Source organism: Populus euphratica, unplaced genomic scaffold (assembly GCF_000495115.2).
Source record: "Populus euphratica unplaced genomic scaffold, PopEup_1.0 scaffold95.1, whole genome shotgun sequence".
Classification (NCBI taxonomy): Eukaryota; Viridiplantae; Streptophyta; class Magnoliopsida; order Malpighiales; family Salicaceae; genus Populus; species Populus euphratica.
The window spans coordinates 852,259-865,193 of record NW_011499885.1 but is presented as its reverse complement, the minus strand read 5'-3'; the positions used below and the strand labels follow the sequence as shown (position 1 = coordinate 865,193).

Genomic DNA, 12,935 nt, shown 5'->3' with positions numbered 1-12,935 from the left:
AAATAAACAATGTTAATATTTGAACAAAAAAAAATAACAATAACTTGAAAATAAACTTTTTTTCAAGAGTAGTTAAATTTTTAGCCAATTAATTAGAGAATGATAAAATTGAATAAAAATAAACAAAAACACTCAGCCTAATTAAACTTGAGTTAGCATAATAGACATGTAATTTAGACATAAGGGTTGAGCTAGCCTAAGTTAACCCATCAAGTCCGTATCATAGGCAATAAGGTCCTAATAACCTGATATAAAAGAAATTAAAGAAAACCATATAGCTATTTAAAAAAAATCAAATTAAATAATAAAATTAAAAACAAAAACAAAAACAAAAATAAGCTAAGAAAAAAGGATCTCAACTAATTTATCAAACTTGTAACATACATCATTAGACCAAAAGAAGCAAATATGAAAAAACCTTAAAACATAATCCCTAACAAAGCAAACATTAAGGGATGCAATCAGGGGGAAAATCAATTAAACAAAAAGATCCAAAACAAAAAATAATAAAAATAAAAATAAAAATAAATTAGAGAGCAACTATATACATTTGATTAGAGTGTGAAATTGAAAATAAAAATAACTATAATGAAAGGACAAATAAATCAAAAGAACAAGGATCCAGTTGAAAAAATTAATATAACATAAATTTGGATTGAATGGTGAAATTATAAATAAATAAAACCTTTTAAAAAAGGTTAAGAGAAAAAAAAAATCAAAGAAATAAGGAATAAGGATTAAAATTGAAATACCTACAATAAAGAGGATTAACTTGCAATTTTTATGGGAAGAGAGGAAAAAAAAAGGGTCTTGACTGGCCACATACCACTCGACTAACTGCACCAATAAAAAAAGAATATCCTGCTCGAAGTGTGCAAGTGCCTTCTATATGCTAGCATATTTTTTTATTTAATGAATGAGTCTTGACTGGCCACAAAGCACTCGACCAACGGCACCAATAAAAAAAGAATATCCTGCTCAAAGTGTGCAAGTGCCTTCTACATGCTAGCATATTTTTTTATTTAATGAATGTTTAATATGCATAAAAAAATCAAATTATGCTTTTAATATGTTTTAAAAAGTTAAAAAGATAGAATAAGCTTATTTGTTAGTTTTAAAATTTTTGTTTTAAAGGATAATTGAATCATTTTACGTGTTTAAAAAACTTTAAAAGACATGTATATTTTCAATTAATCCTTTAATGACTAATAATGAGTTGTGCAAAAAGATCTTAATACCCCCACATGAAGGCTATTGATATTTTTAGAAAGGAAAAAAATAATAATTATACTATTTTAATGAATAGTAAAATTCTTTCTATATGTATAGTAAATTTGCTTTGGCTTTAATTTTTTCTATTTTTTATTTATATTTATTTTAAAAGAAAATTTTATTTGAAAACAAAAGGAAACTATTTCAGATATGATCAGAAATAATAGATGTCAATCCAATCCTATCTTCTTCAATATTCCATACTTCTTTCTTTATTTGTTCATATATATAACAATTACGGATATTGATTATGCATCAAATTCAATGTACCAAACTCCAACACCTATATACTAATTTTAGATATAATATAAGAGATGTCAATTCAATTCTATCTTTAATATTCCATACCTTTTTATTTATTTATATATAAAAGTTGTAGATATTTATTATGAATCAGATTCATTTCACAATACTCCAACTACTATATATGTACAATATATTAAGATCAACATGTTAGAAAATTTGTTTTTAAAAAAATTATTAATGATAAATTAAAAGTATTGTCCACTCATTTTTAAGGTAAAAATCTTATTGGAAATTATTTTTTAATAAAAATTCTTTAACATTGAACATTAAAATTATTAAAATAAATTATGGATAAATTAAAAATTAATTTTAAAGAACCTTTAATTAACATGTTTTTATAAAACTTAAAATTTTAATTTTTAAATAGATATTTTTTTGAGTTCATGAAAAGTTAAAAAGTTATAAATAAACATATAAATAACAGTTTCTTAGGCCTAGACCTTAGCCTCTATCATTTTGGCTTGGATTTAGATTTATATTTTGACAATCTATTATGAACTTAGTTTTGGATTTGCTATAAAATAATTGTTCAGCTCATAAATAATAATTTTTTAAGATGTTTATTAGCTTTTCCAATCCATGATTAAACAATTTGAATATTATCCTTCCATTTTTTAAACAATTTATTTTTAAAAGAAAAACATCTAGTTTTTCAAAATAAAACATTATCAGCTTTATATTTTTTTTATAACTTTAATTAAGAGAAAAAAATGAAAATTAATTCTAGTAATTATTATAATTGATTATGCATCAATTTTAGTTCTAAAAATCTATATAAAATGGATTTTCGATTCTCTATAGACCTTGCAATAACTCATTTTCCTTTTTCTCTACTATTTTCTCGACTTTCTTGTGTCTTTAGTTTTATTTATGGTTACCTTATAACAATAAAAAAAATATAATGTTTGTTAAAGTAATTTTTTTACCAAGATTATATATAACCTACACCATAGCTTGAGATTGAAAACAAATCTACAACATCGTAATATAAAAATAATATAACGTAATTAGAAATTATGTTTATCGATAAAATATTTCCTTTAAATTTGGTTAATAAGTTCAAATTGATTGCTTACACTTGTATAATGTTAGGAGATAATTAATGTGTATTAAATATTAAAAAATATGAAATTTTTATTTTTATTTCTCTGATTTAGTTTTAGACATTATGTTCAACAATAAAATATTTATGTCTTTAAATTTAGTTAATAAGTTCAAATTGATTGCTAAGACTTTGTATAGTTTTAGAAGATAATTCTACTGCTTAATGAATATTAAATATTACTAAACATGTGGTTTTTATTTTTATTTTTCTGATTTTAGCTATAAAATAACAAAAAAAAATGAAGTTTGAATATATTAACTTAGATCAATTTATTAAATTCGGTCTTTTAGGGATGGTTGGAAAATCAAGCTATAGTGTTTTTTAGTTTAAAATTCTATTTTTTATTTTATTTTGATACAAAACATCTAAAAATTACATAATAAACCTAAATAAATTAATCTTTTAATTAAAAACAGCCTTGAATTGGTCTGCTACTAAGAAAAAAAGCAAGTTAAGGCCATTAGGCTTAGCATATAGACCTAAGTGCACTTTAATCTTTTAATTAAAAACAGCCTTGAATTGGTCTGCTACTAAGAAAAAAAGAAAGTTAAGGCCATTAGGCTTAGCATATAGACCTAAGTGCACTTGACATTCTTTTATTTAGGTCAGGTGCGTCAGGTGCTAGGCCTAATTTTTTTATTAATTTATTTTTTAATCTAATTTTTTTAACATATAAGTCATATAATCTTTAATTTTGATATGATTATTAAATACTGTTATAGGATTCCATTAGAGTGAATAATTGTTTTTTTAATTATTCTATACCTAATATGAAAAAAATATTAATAATAAATTGCTTATGAATTTTTAATTTTTAAAAATTTTAAATAGATTTTTAAAATTTTTTATCATGTTTATTATTTCTTTTCAGCCTTTAATCACATACAAAATATGAAGTCATTATTCCAATATATATTTTTTTTATCTTTCTTTGGTAATTATATAACGTTTTTTTAATAGTGATTTTAGTTTTAAAAAAGATTTTTTGTTCAAATTCAAAACCAACAAAATCTTATATTTTTAAGGATTAGCGTCAAAGTTTTCATTAAAAAGTCATTAATTAATTAAAACAAAGATATAATACTTGATAGTTAGGTGATCTCTATCTTTTATACAATCGAAGTCATTTAACGAGTGTACTTAAACATTTTGTTTGAGGTTTTCGTATACAAATCTTTCATACATGGTTTGTTTATAAGGCTATAGCTCTTTAATAACATCAACAAACCACTAGTAATTTATCTTTAGATTGTTTTGTACTTTGTTAAGTTTACATAACTAACAAAATCATGGTCTTCAGTTTTTATTTTTTTATGCAAATTACATATAGTTAAACTAAACATTTCAAAAAGACTTAAAACAAATTATGAGTCATTTAAATCTATCGTGCACACTGGGATTGGGAAAATTAAGAAATGCTTGTGAGGCCGAATACCACTAAGGTCCATGTTCGTAAGAGGTCTAGCTTGCTCTAGTGCAAGCAAAATGAAGGACTAGTTATGATGGCTGAATATCACTAAGGTCCATGTTTGTAAGAGGCCTAGCTTGCTCTAATGCGAGCAGAATGAAGGACTAGTTATGATAGCTGAATATCACTAAGGTCCATGTTCATAAGAGGGCTAGCTTGCTCTAGCGCAAGCAGAACGAAGGACTGGTTGTGATAGCTGAATATCACTAAGGTCCATGTTCGTAAGAGGTCTAGAAATTCCACTTCCTGCTCCAATTGAAAAACAAACAAACCTGTTGTTCAATAACTTACTATTTCAGAAGAATGTTTCCCTATAAAAAAAAAGCGCTCGTGAAATATTTTTATTCATATAATATTATAGAAAATATTGAAATGCTCAATTAAGTTACAATTGTTCATGAGGCGACTCATTCCCACCTTTATTTACTATTCTTGTTTCATGACAGATAAATATTTTTAGCAGCACTAGTAAGAAAATTTTATTCAGTCCTGATCAAATGTTCTTGCACAATATGCTCATATTCACATGAGAAACCTCGAGATCCCGAGTTTGCAGCCTGTTTCTTCAATGTCCCTTGAATTTTGCTTCATCAACTCTTCGAATGTGAACTTCCTATAAATTGATGGCTTCATTCCACTCTCTATGACAGCATCATTTCTGGGGCAATACAAATATGCCAAAGAAAGCCTTTCAACTTGTTTGGAGGCAAGCACCCGATGCCTAATGCTTTTGTAAACATCATTGCTCAATGCCTGCATTTCATCAAACACAAACATGCATAAAAAATGCAACCGATATTAAAAGTTCAATCTTTAATAATTATATAAAAAAATATTCGAAATTTATGAATTTTAAATTCAATTGTGTAAGTAGTTTGGATTCTATTTAAAACAAGATTTAAGTCTAATAGTTTAGTTTCGATTATATTTAAAGGATTTAAATCTTTTGGTTGGTGGTCTATTGCCAACTTTATATATTGTGGCTTGATCTCTACAAACTTTGTTTTTTTCTTAGATTCTTGAATTTTATTAAAAAGAATTAAGTTTTGCGGTGAATTACTTATTATTAACTTTATATATTATACTTAAAATTTCATTTATTCAATACGGGATTCACTAACAATATCTATCTTTTGATTGATTCAGGACTTTTTAAATTTTAAATAATCTCTAACTATAATAATCTAATAAAAAATTTAATTAACTAGTTAAATAATGATTTGGATTAATTAGTCTAATATTTTTTTATTTAGAAATAATTAGGATTTCACTTAATATCCCAACAGTGTAAGCAAGTCACACCAATTTTTAAATCAATGAAAGCCCTTGTATGATGGGGTCACATGCCTATTAGAGCACATGACACATCTGTTTTATCTATTTTAAATTCTTTTTCTTTTTAATATGGACATATATAAAAAGTATTGGTTTAGTTTGCGTTTTATTTTAAAAAATTAAGTTTTATGTATAGTAGATGATTCATTGTCAACATTATATATTGTTTTTCTAGAGTTTATTTATTCAATGTAGGTTATGTTTGCTAACATTCCCGGTCATTTGCAGACCATTTTTTGAAGTTCGTAGCTCTTGAGACTTTGTGTTTTTAGACTCTAATATTATATTAAATTAGATAATTTAGCTTGAGTTTTATAATTCCAAAAAAAAAAACAAGAAGTTGTACACTATGGGAACATACCTAAAAACAATCTAGACTCTAATAACAATCTTCACAAATTCATAGGAACATACCTGAAATAAGTCACCAAGATTAATTAGTAGAGCTTCTGGATGAGGTTTAACGCTAATCCATTCTCCATTTACCCAAAGTTGCAATCCTCCAATCTGGTCTTGAATTAATACATTGACGAAACAGCTATCGGTATGAGGCAGTATGCCAAACACCTCAGAATAGAATGGACATGGAGGATATCTGTTCATTCGAAGATAATTAGTTTCCGGCAGACAATTCTCTTGAAAGTAAGTGGAGGAAACATCCAGATTCTCAGCTAGAATCTCTGTCATCTCTTTAGCCAATTTCTCAGCTGTTGCTGCGTAAGCTTCAATGCTCTCTCTGTAAATTAAGATGGAGGAATGTTGGAAAGATTAGAAATAAGTTCAATTAAAAACAATACATGCATAACCAAATATATGTGTACAAGATATTAGGTTGTAATGACGATTTACAGTAGGAGGCACTCCCTATTGATATAGTTCATTTTCACTTAATCACCCAAGCTAAGGTAATTGGTAAACCATTGGATACACCTTGCATTTGTGAGCTTATCCAGATAACCTCAAAATTAAATTAGATCGGTAAGAAATCCTTAATATGTTTAGTCCATTAGCTGCATTATTTAGCTGTAATGGGAAATTTAACAGCACCTGAGACTCTTGTTGTCACCACCAATTTTTGAAATATCTGTAAGAGGCATGTGGAAGGCCTCTGACCATGATATCTGCCTCAAACAAGTGGCTGTATGGTTACCCCATCTGTAACCATTGTTTTCAGACAAATTCAAAATGTTTTCTTCAGCCTTTTTGCTGAATGGATGATGGAAAAGCTTCCTTTGCTCCAGTTGAATGCGCTCCAAAATCTCCTGTGGAATCCCATGATTCACAACTTGAAAGAAGCCCCATTCACGTGCAGCCCGCCTTATCTCTTTTATACATTGCTCTCTTTCCGAGAAGGAGAGAGTCAAACGGTGAAGATCTATGATAGGCAGCTCATGCTCCTCGTAATAACTCATTATAACATCATCCTTGTCTTTTGATAATAGAGTACCATTGGTTAAGAGGGATTTGTATTTCTCTTCAAATGGAGGATCCATTGTTATGAAGGGGAGAGGGACGAATGAGGGTGAAGGAAAGAATGTGATGTTTCTCAGATTTTAAAAGTAAAACGAGTCATTCTTCAGTTTATATAAAGCAAGGCAACGTGGGAGTGCAGTCTAATACAAACTTGGTAATGTCATGCAAGCGCGTATTTCCTTGGGGGGTGTGGGAGCCGCTTCCATGCACCCACCGTGGCAATGTGTGACCGGACACATCGACGTCTTGATTCATCTGTTTTCGGACATAATACATCTATCTTGGACGAAAACATCGTTTCGAAAATAAAGGAAACTATTTCAGATATGACCAGACATAAGAGATGTCAATCCAATCCTATCCTCTTCATGGACCCACTGTGGCAATGTCTTATTTACTTTTTTACTCTTACATGGAATTTAGATATATTGATTATGCATGAGATTCACCTTACCATACTTTATATTGATTTTAGATATGATTAAGGGTGAAGTAAATAAAATTTCTTATCCTAGGTTATTAAAATTAATAGCAAAATTTTAATTCAAATACACTACCTAAAATATTAAAAATAAATTTGAAAATATATAAAATTAAAGTTAAAATAAAAATAAACTCACTATTAAATTTATATTTTTTTGATGTTTTGTAAAATATAATTCATCTATAATTAAATCTGAATCGATATTGTAACAACCCCTCAATCAAAATAAAATAACAATCTCACATCAACTAAAAAATAAAATAATTAAATTATTTTCTCTCTCAATTCCTCCTTTATCCACTTGATTCTTTTTTAAATTAGTATTTTATAAATTAAACTTTCTAAGTTTACAAGGTTATTCTCTCACTTTTCTTTTCTTTTTTTGAATATGTTTTTGTTTTTTTTCCCTACTTTTCTTTCTCACCTATTTTTTTTCTTTTTCTATTCTGCTTCTACCCAGTCAACAACATATAAAAGGAAGAAATAACTATTTTATTTTATTTTTTAATGTTAAATAATCATTTTACCCTTACTAAGTTTCCACTTTACCATATTTTAACTACTATATATGTACAATAGATTTGTTAGGCAAGGAAGCGTAAAAAACAATGTTACATGTGGACGTGCAATATTAATAAGTCAAAGAGTTATAATTTAGTTGTTTGATTTATAATTATTAAGAAACCCTAATATATTGATATTATTAGAGATTCTAAGGATAAATGACTGATTATGACTAGAAAAGATATTAACATCCTTATCGTACCATACTTGATATAAGCTATATTGTGTAGCCTAAATGTAATATTAAAGTTTTGATGAATTCCTAACCGATAGTTTGTCTATGGTTTAGGATGAAGATTCATTCGTGTGAGTAAATTTGACATTTTGAAATTTATTATAAGCTCGTATGCTCAAATGAATTCTTATAGAAAGGTTTTTTTGCCATTCATATATTGCGATAAAAAATATTTCTAGTTAAAATTGATGAATATTTAAAATAATTTTAAGAATTTTCTAATCAACTCCTAACATTTAAATACCAACTTTCCTATAAATCCAACATTTATACCAAAATATTGACCATTAATTTCATGAATTAAAATTTATAGGAGTTATTGAAATATTGATCAAGTTCTCATGGATCTAATCAACTAATTATTAGATCTAATATGCATGATAATATATATTTTGTAAAAAAAATGCTAAAACACAATATGTATTTTTATATATCTATATTTTAAACAAAAAATGATTTTTTTTAATTTTTAATAGACTTGGTCGTATGCAACACACAAAATGATATTTTCTATTATTTTCAATTATATATTTTTTTAGTAAGGTCATATTTGGTAACAAAAAAAAAACCCAATTTTTCTTGAAATAAAAACTACACAAAACACATTCTTAAACCAAAGAAACCTTAACAGAAAAAAAAAAAAAATTCAGCAAATCAAACAGGGCCTGCTAATTGACCCAGTTTTGACTCGAATAGGTTGACCCAACCAAGTTAACCTGGAAACAAACCAAAATAAAGAACCAAACTCAAAACAGATTTAGTATACGTAAAAATATAAAAACTAAAAATTTCTTTAAGAAATATTCAATGAAAACCCTTGTGTGATGGGGTCACATGCCTATTAGCGCACATGACACGTCTGTTTTATCTATTTTAAATTCTTTTTCTTTTTAATATGGACATATATAAAAAATATTGGTTTAGTTTGGATTTTATTTTTAAAAAATAAGTTTTATAGTAGATGATTTATTGTAAACTTTATATATTGTTTTTCTATCGTTTATTTATTCAATGTAGGTTATGTTTGCTAACATTCCCGGTCATTTGCAGACCATTTTTTGAAGTTCGTAGCTCTTGAAACTTTGTTTTTTAGACTCTAATATTATATTAAATAATATAATTTAGCTTGAGTTTTATAATTCCAAAAAAATAATAAGTTGTACACTATGGGAACATACCTAAAAATAATTTAGACACTAATAACAATCTTCACAAGTTCATAGGAACATACCTGAAATAAGTCACCAAGATTAATTAGTAGAGCTTCTGGATGAGGTTTAACGCTAATCCATTCTCCATTTACCCAAAGTTGCAATCCTCCAATCTGGTCTTGAATTAATACATTGACGAAACAGCTATCGGTATGAGGCAGTATGCCAAACACCTCAGAATAGAATGGACATGGAGGATATCTGTTCATTCGAAGATAATTAGTTTCCGGCAGACAATTCTCTTGAAAGTAAGTGGAGGAAACATCCAGATTCTCAGCTAGAATCTCTGTCATCTCTTTAGCCAATTTCTCAGCTGTTGCTGCGTAAGCTTCAATGCTCTCTCTGTAAATTAAGATGAAGGAATGTTGGAAAGATTAGAAATAAGTTCAATTAAAAACAATACATGCATAACCAAATATATGTGTACAAGATATTAGGTTGTAATGACGATTTACAGTAGGAGGCACTCCCTATTGATATAGTTCATTTTCACTTAATCACCCAAGCTAAGGTAATTGGTAAACCATTGGATACACCTTGCATTTGTGAGCTTATCCAGATAACCTCAAAATTAAATTAGATCGGTAAGAAATCCTTAATATGTTTAGTCCATAAGCTGCATTATTTAGCTGTAATGGGAAATTTAACAGCACCTGAGACTCTTGTTGTCACCACCAATTTTTGAAATATCTGTAAGAGGCATGTGGAAGGCCTCTGACCATGATATCTGCCTCAAACAAGTGGCTGTATGGTTACCCCATCTGTAACCATTGTTTTCAGACAAATTCAAAATGTTTTCTTCAGCCTTTTTGCTGAATGGATGATGGAAAAGCTTCCTTTGCTCCAGTTGAATGCGCTCCAAAATCTCCTGTGGAATCCCATGATTCACAACTTGAAAGAAGCCCCATTCACGTGCAGCCCGCCTTATCTCTTTTATACATTGCTCTCTTTCCGAGAAGGAGAGAGTCAAACGGTGAAGATCTATGATAGGCAGCTCATGCTCCTCGTAATAACTCATTATAACATCATCCTTGTCTTTTGATAATAGAGTACCATTGGTTAAGAGGGATTTGTATTTCTCTTCAAATGGAGGATCCATTGTTATGAAGGGGAGAGGGACGAATGAGGGTGAAGGAAAGAATGTGATGTTTCTCAGATTTTAAAAGTAAAACGAGTCATTCTTCAGTTTATATAAAGCAAGGCAACGTGGGAGTGCAGTCTAATACAAACTTGGTAATGTCATGCAAGCGCGTATTTCCTTGGGGGGTGTGGGAGCCGCTTCCATGCACCCACCGTGGCAATGTGTGACCGGACACATCGACGTCTTGATTCATCTGTTTTCGGACATAATACATCTATCTTGGACGAAAACATCGTTTCGAAAATAAAGGAAACTATTTCAGATATGACCAGACATAAGAGATGTCAATCCAATCCTATCCTCTTCATGGACCCACTGTGGCAATGTCTTATTTACTTTTTTACTCTTACATGGAATTTAGATATATTGATTATGCATGAGATTCACCTTACCATACTTTATATTGATTTTAGATATGATTAAGGGTGAAGTAAATAAAATTTCTTATCCTAGGTTATTAAAATTAATAGCAAAATTTTAATTCAAATACACTACCTAAAATATTAAAAATAAATTTGAAAATATATAAAATTAAAGTTAAAATAAAAATAAACTCACTATTAAATTTATATTTTTTTGATGTTTTGTAAAATATAATTCATCTATAATTAAATCTGAATCGATATTGTAACAACCCCTCAATCAAAATAAAATAACAATCTCACATCAACTAAAAAATAAAATAATTAAATTATTTTCTCTCTCAATTCCTCCTTTATCCACTTGATTCTTTTTTAAATTAGTATTTTATAAATTAAACTTTCTAAGTTTACAAGGTTATTCTCTCACTTTTCTTTTCTTTTTTTGAATATGTTTTTGTTTTTTTTCCCTACTTTTCTTTCTCACCTATTTTTTTTCTTTTTCTATTCTGCTTCTACCCAGTCAACAACATATAAAAGGAAGAAATAACTATTTTATTTTATTTTTTAATGTTAAATAATCATTTTACCCTTACTAAGTTGTTTTGCTTTTATTTGATGTTTTTTTGTGTTAGCATTACCAAAATCTATCATTCTAAAATTTTTACCAAAGTTTATTTAATATATTTTGAGATTCCATGTAAAATTTCAGCTCAATATGATGGTTGGATTGAAAATTATATCCAATAACGTAAAACTGGTCAAATTATAATTTTTTATTAAATTTCTGAATTTATCCAAAAATTATTAAATTTTAACCCAAGTTAAAATATCATATTAAAGGCTTCATGTAAAATTTTAGAATTTTTTAATATCTTAATTGAGAATTATAAATTTTCTTTATATAAAACTAGTTAAAAAATATTAAAAAAATCTTGACCTAGGCTAAAGCCCAACTGAGCCCATACTGCCATTGGATATGATTAAATATAAGAGATGTGAACCCATTCCTATCTTTTTCAATATTCCATATTTCTTTTCTTATTTACTTTTGTATAGAATTTTAGATATAGATCAAATCCACTTTACCATACTTTAACTACTATATATGTACAATAGATTTGTTAGGCAAGGAAGCGTAAAAAACAATGTTACATGTGGACGTGCAATATTAATAAGTCAAAGAGTTATAATTTAGTTGTTTGATTTATAATTATTAAGAAACCCTAATATATTGATATTATTAGAGATTCTAAGGATAAATGACTGATTATGACTAGAAAAGATATTAACATCCTTATCGTACCATACTTGATATAAGCTATATTGTGTAGCCTAAATGTGATCTTAAGGTTTTGATGAATTCCTAACCGATAGTTTGTCTATGGTTTAGGATGAAGATTCATTCGTGTGAGTAAATTTGATGTTTTGAAATTTATTATAAACTCGTATGCTCAAATGAATTCTTATAGAAAGGTTTTTTTGCCATTCATATATTGCGATAAAAAATATTTCTAGTTAAAATTGATGAATATTTAAAATAATTTTAAGAATTTTCTAATCAACTCCTAACATTTAAATACCAACTTTCCTATAAATCCAACATTTATACCAAAATATTGACCATTAATTTCATGAATTAAAATTTATAGGAGTTATTGAAATATTGATCAAGTTCTCATGGATCTAATCAACTAATTATTAGATCTAATATGCATGATAATATATATTTTGTAAAAAAAAAAAGCTAAAACACAACATGTATTTTTATATATCTATATTTTAAACAAAAAAATGATTTTTTTAATTTTTTTTTATAGACTTGGTCGTACGCAACACACAAAAAGATATTTTCTATTATTTTCAATTATATATTTTTTAGTAAGGTCATATTTGATAACAAAAAAAACCCAATTTTTCTTGAAATAAAAACTACCCAAAACACATTCTTAAACCAAAGAAACCTTAACAGAAAAAAAAAA

The 12,935-nt window shown here is 27.4% G+C and overlaps 2 protein-coding genes across 3 annotated transcripts; both read right to left on the bottom strand.

The window, feature by feature from the left end:
- Positions 1-4,526: 4,526 nt before the first annotated feature.
- Positions 4,527-7,113, bottom strand: LOC105130175 (gibberellin 2-beta-dioxygenase 8-like). Of its 2 annotated transcripts, XM_011032550.1 has the most exons (4): positions 6,534-7,113; positions 5,901-6,222; positions 4,661-4,904; positions 4,527-4,618 (listed from the first exon to the last, which is right to left on the bottom strand). In XM_011032550.1, the coding sequence occupies exons 1-3, from the start codon at positions 6,977-6,979 to the stop codon at positions 4,674-4,676; spliced, it is 999 nt and encodes a 332-aa protein (XP_011030852.1). In that variant the 5' UTR covers positions 6,980-7,113; the 3' UTR covers positions 4,527-4,618; positions 4,661-4,673. The 2 variants fall into 2 exon arrangements, with proteins under 2 accessions (XP_011030852.1, XP_011030851.1); XM_011032549.1 differs by having other exon boundaries at positions 4,527-4,904.
- A 1,797-nt stretch (positions 7,114-8,910) lies between these two features.
- Positions 8,911-10,683, bottom strand: LOC105130243 (gibberellin 2-beta-dioxygenase 8-like). Its single transcript, XM_011032648.1, has 3 exons — positions 10,107-10,683; positions 9,474-9,795; positions 8,911-8,958 (listed from the first exon to the last, which is right to left on the bottom strand). Exons 1-3 carry the CDS (start codon positions 10,550-10,552, stop codon positions 8,911-8,913), a joined length of 816 nt encoding a protein of 271 aa, XP_011030950.1. The 5' UTR covers positions 10,553-10,683.
- Between the last annotated feature and the right edge of the window lie 2,252 nt (positions 10,684-12,935).

What these genes read in the sequence shown, in the direction of transcription:
- LOC105130175 (XM_011032549.1), bottom strand. Translation starts at nt 6,979, where the DNA reads ATGGATCCTCCATTTGAAGAGAAATACAAATCCCTCTTAACCAATGGT. An exon ending in GGTGACAACAAGAGTCTCAG is followed by an intron (nt 6,223 to 6,533) that starts GTGCTGTTAAAT and finishes CTTAATTTACAG; the next exon opens with AGAGAGCATTGAAGCTTACG. An exon ending in ATCTTGGTGACTTATTTCAG is followed by an intron (nt 4,905 to 5,900) that starts GTATGTTCCTAT and finishes GATGAAATGCAG; the next exon opens with GCATTGAGCAATGATGTTTA.
- LOC105130243 (XM_011032648.1), bottom strand. Translation starts at nt 10,552, where the DNA reads ATGGATCCTCCATTTGAAGAGAAATACAAATCCCTCTTAACCAATGGT. An exon ending in GGTGACAACAAGAGTCTCAG is followed by an intron (nt 9,796 to 10,106) that starts GTGCTGTTAAAT and finishes CTTAATTTACAG; the next exon opens with AGAGAGCATTGAAGCTTACG. An exon ending in ATCTTGGTGACTTATTTCAG is followed by an intron (nt 8,959 to 9,473) that starts GTATGTTCCTAT and finishes GTTTGTTTCCAG; the next exon opens with GTTAACTTGGTTGGGTCAAC.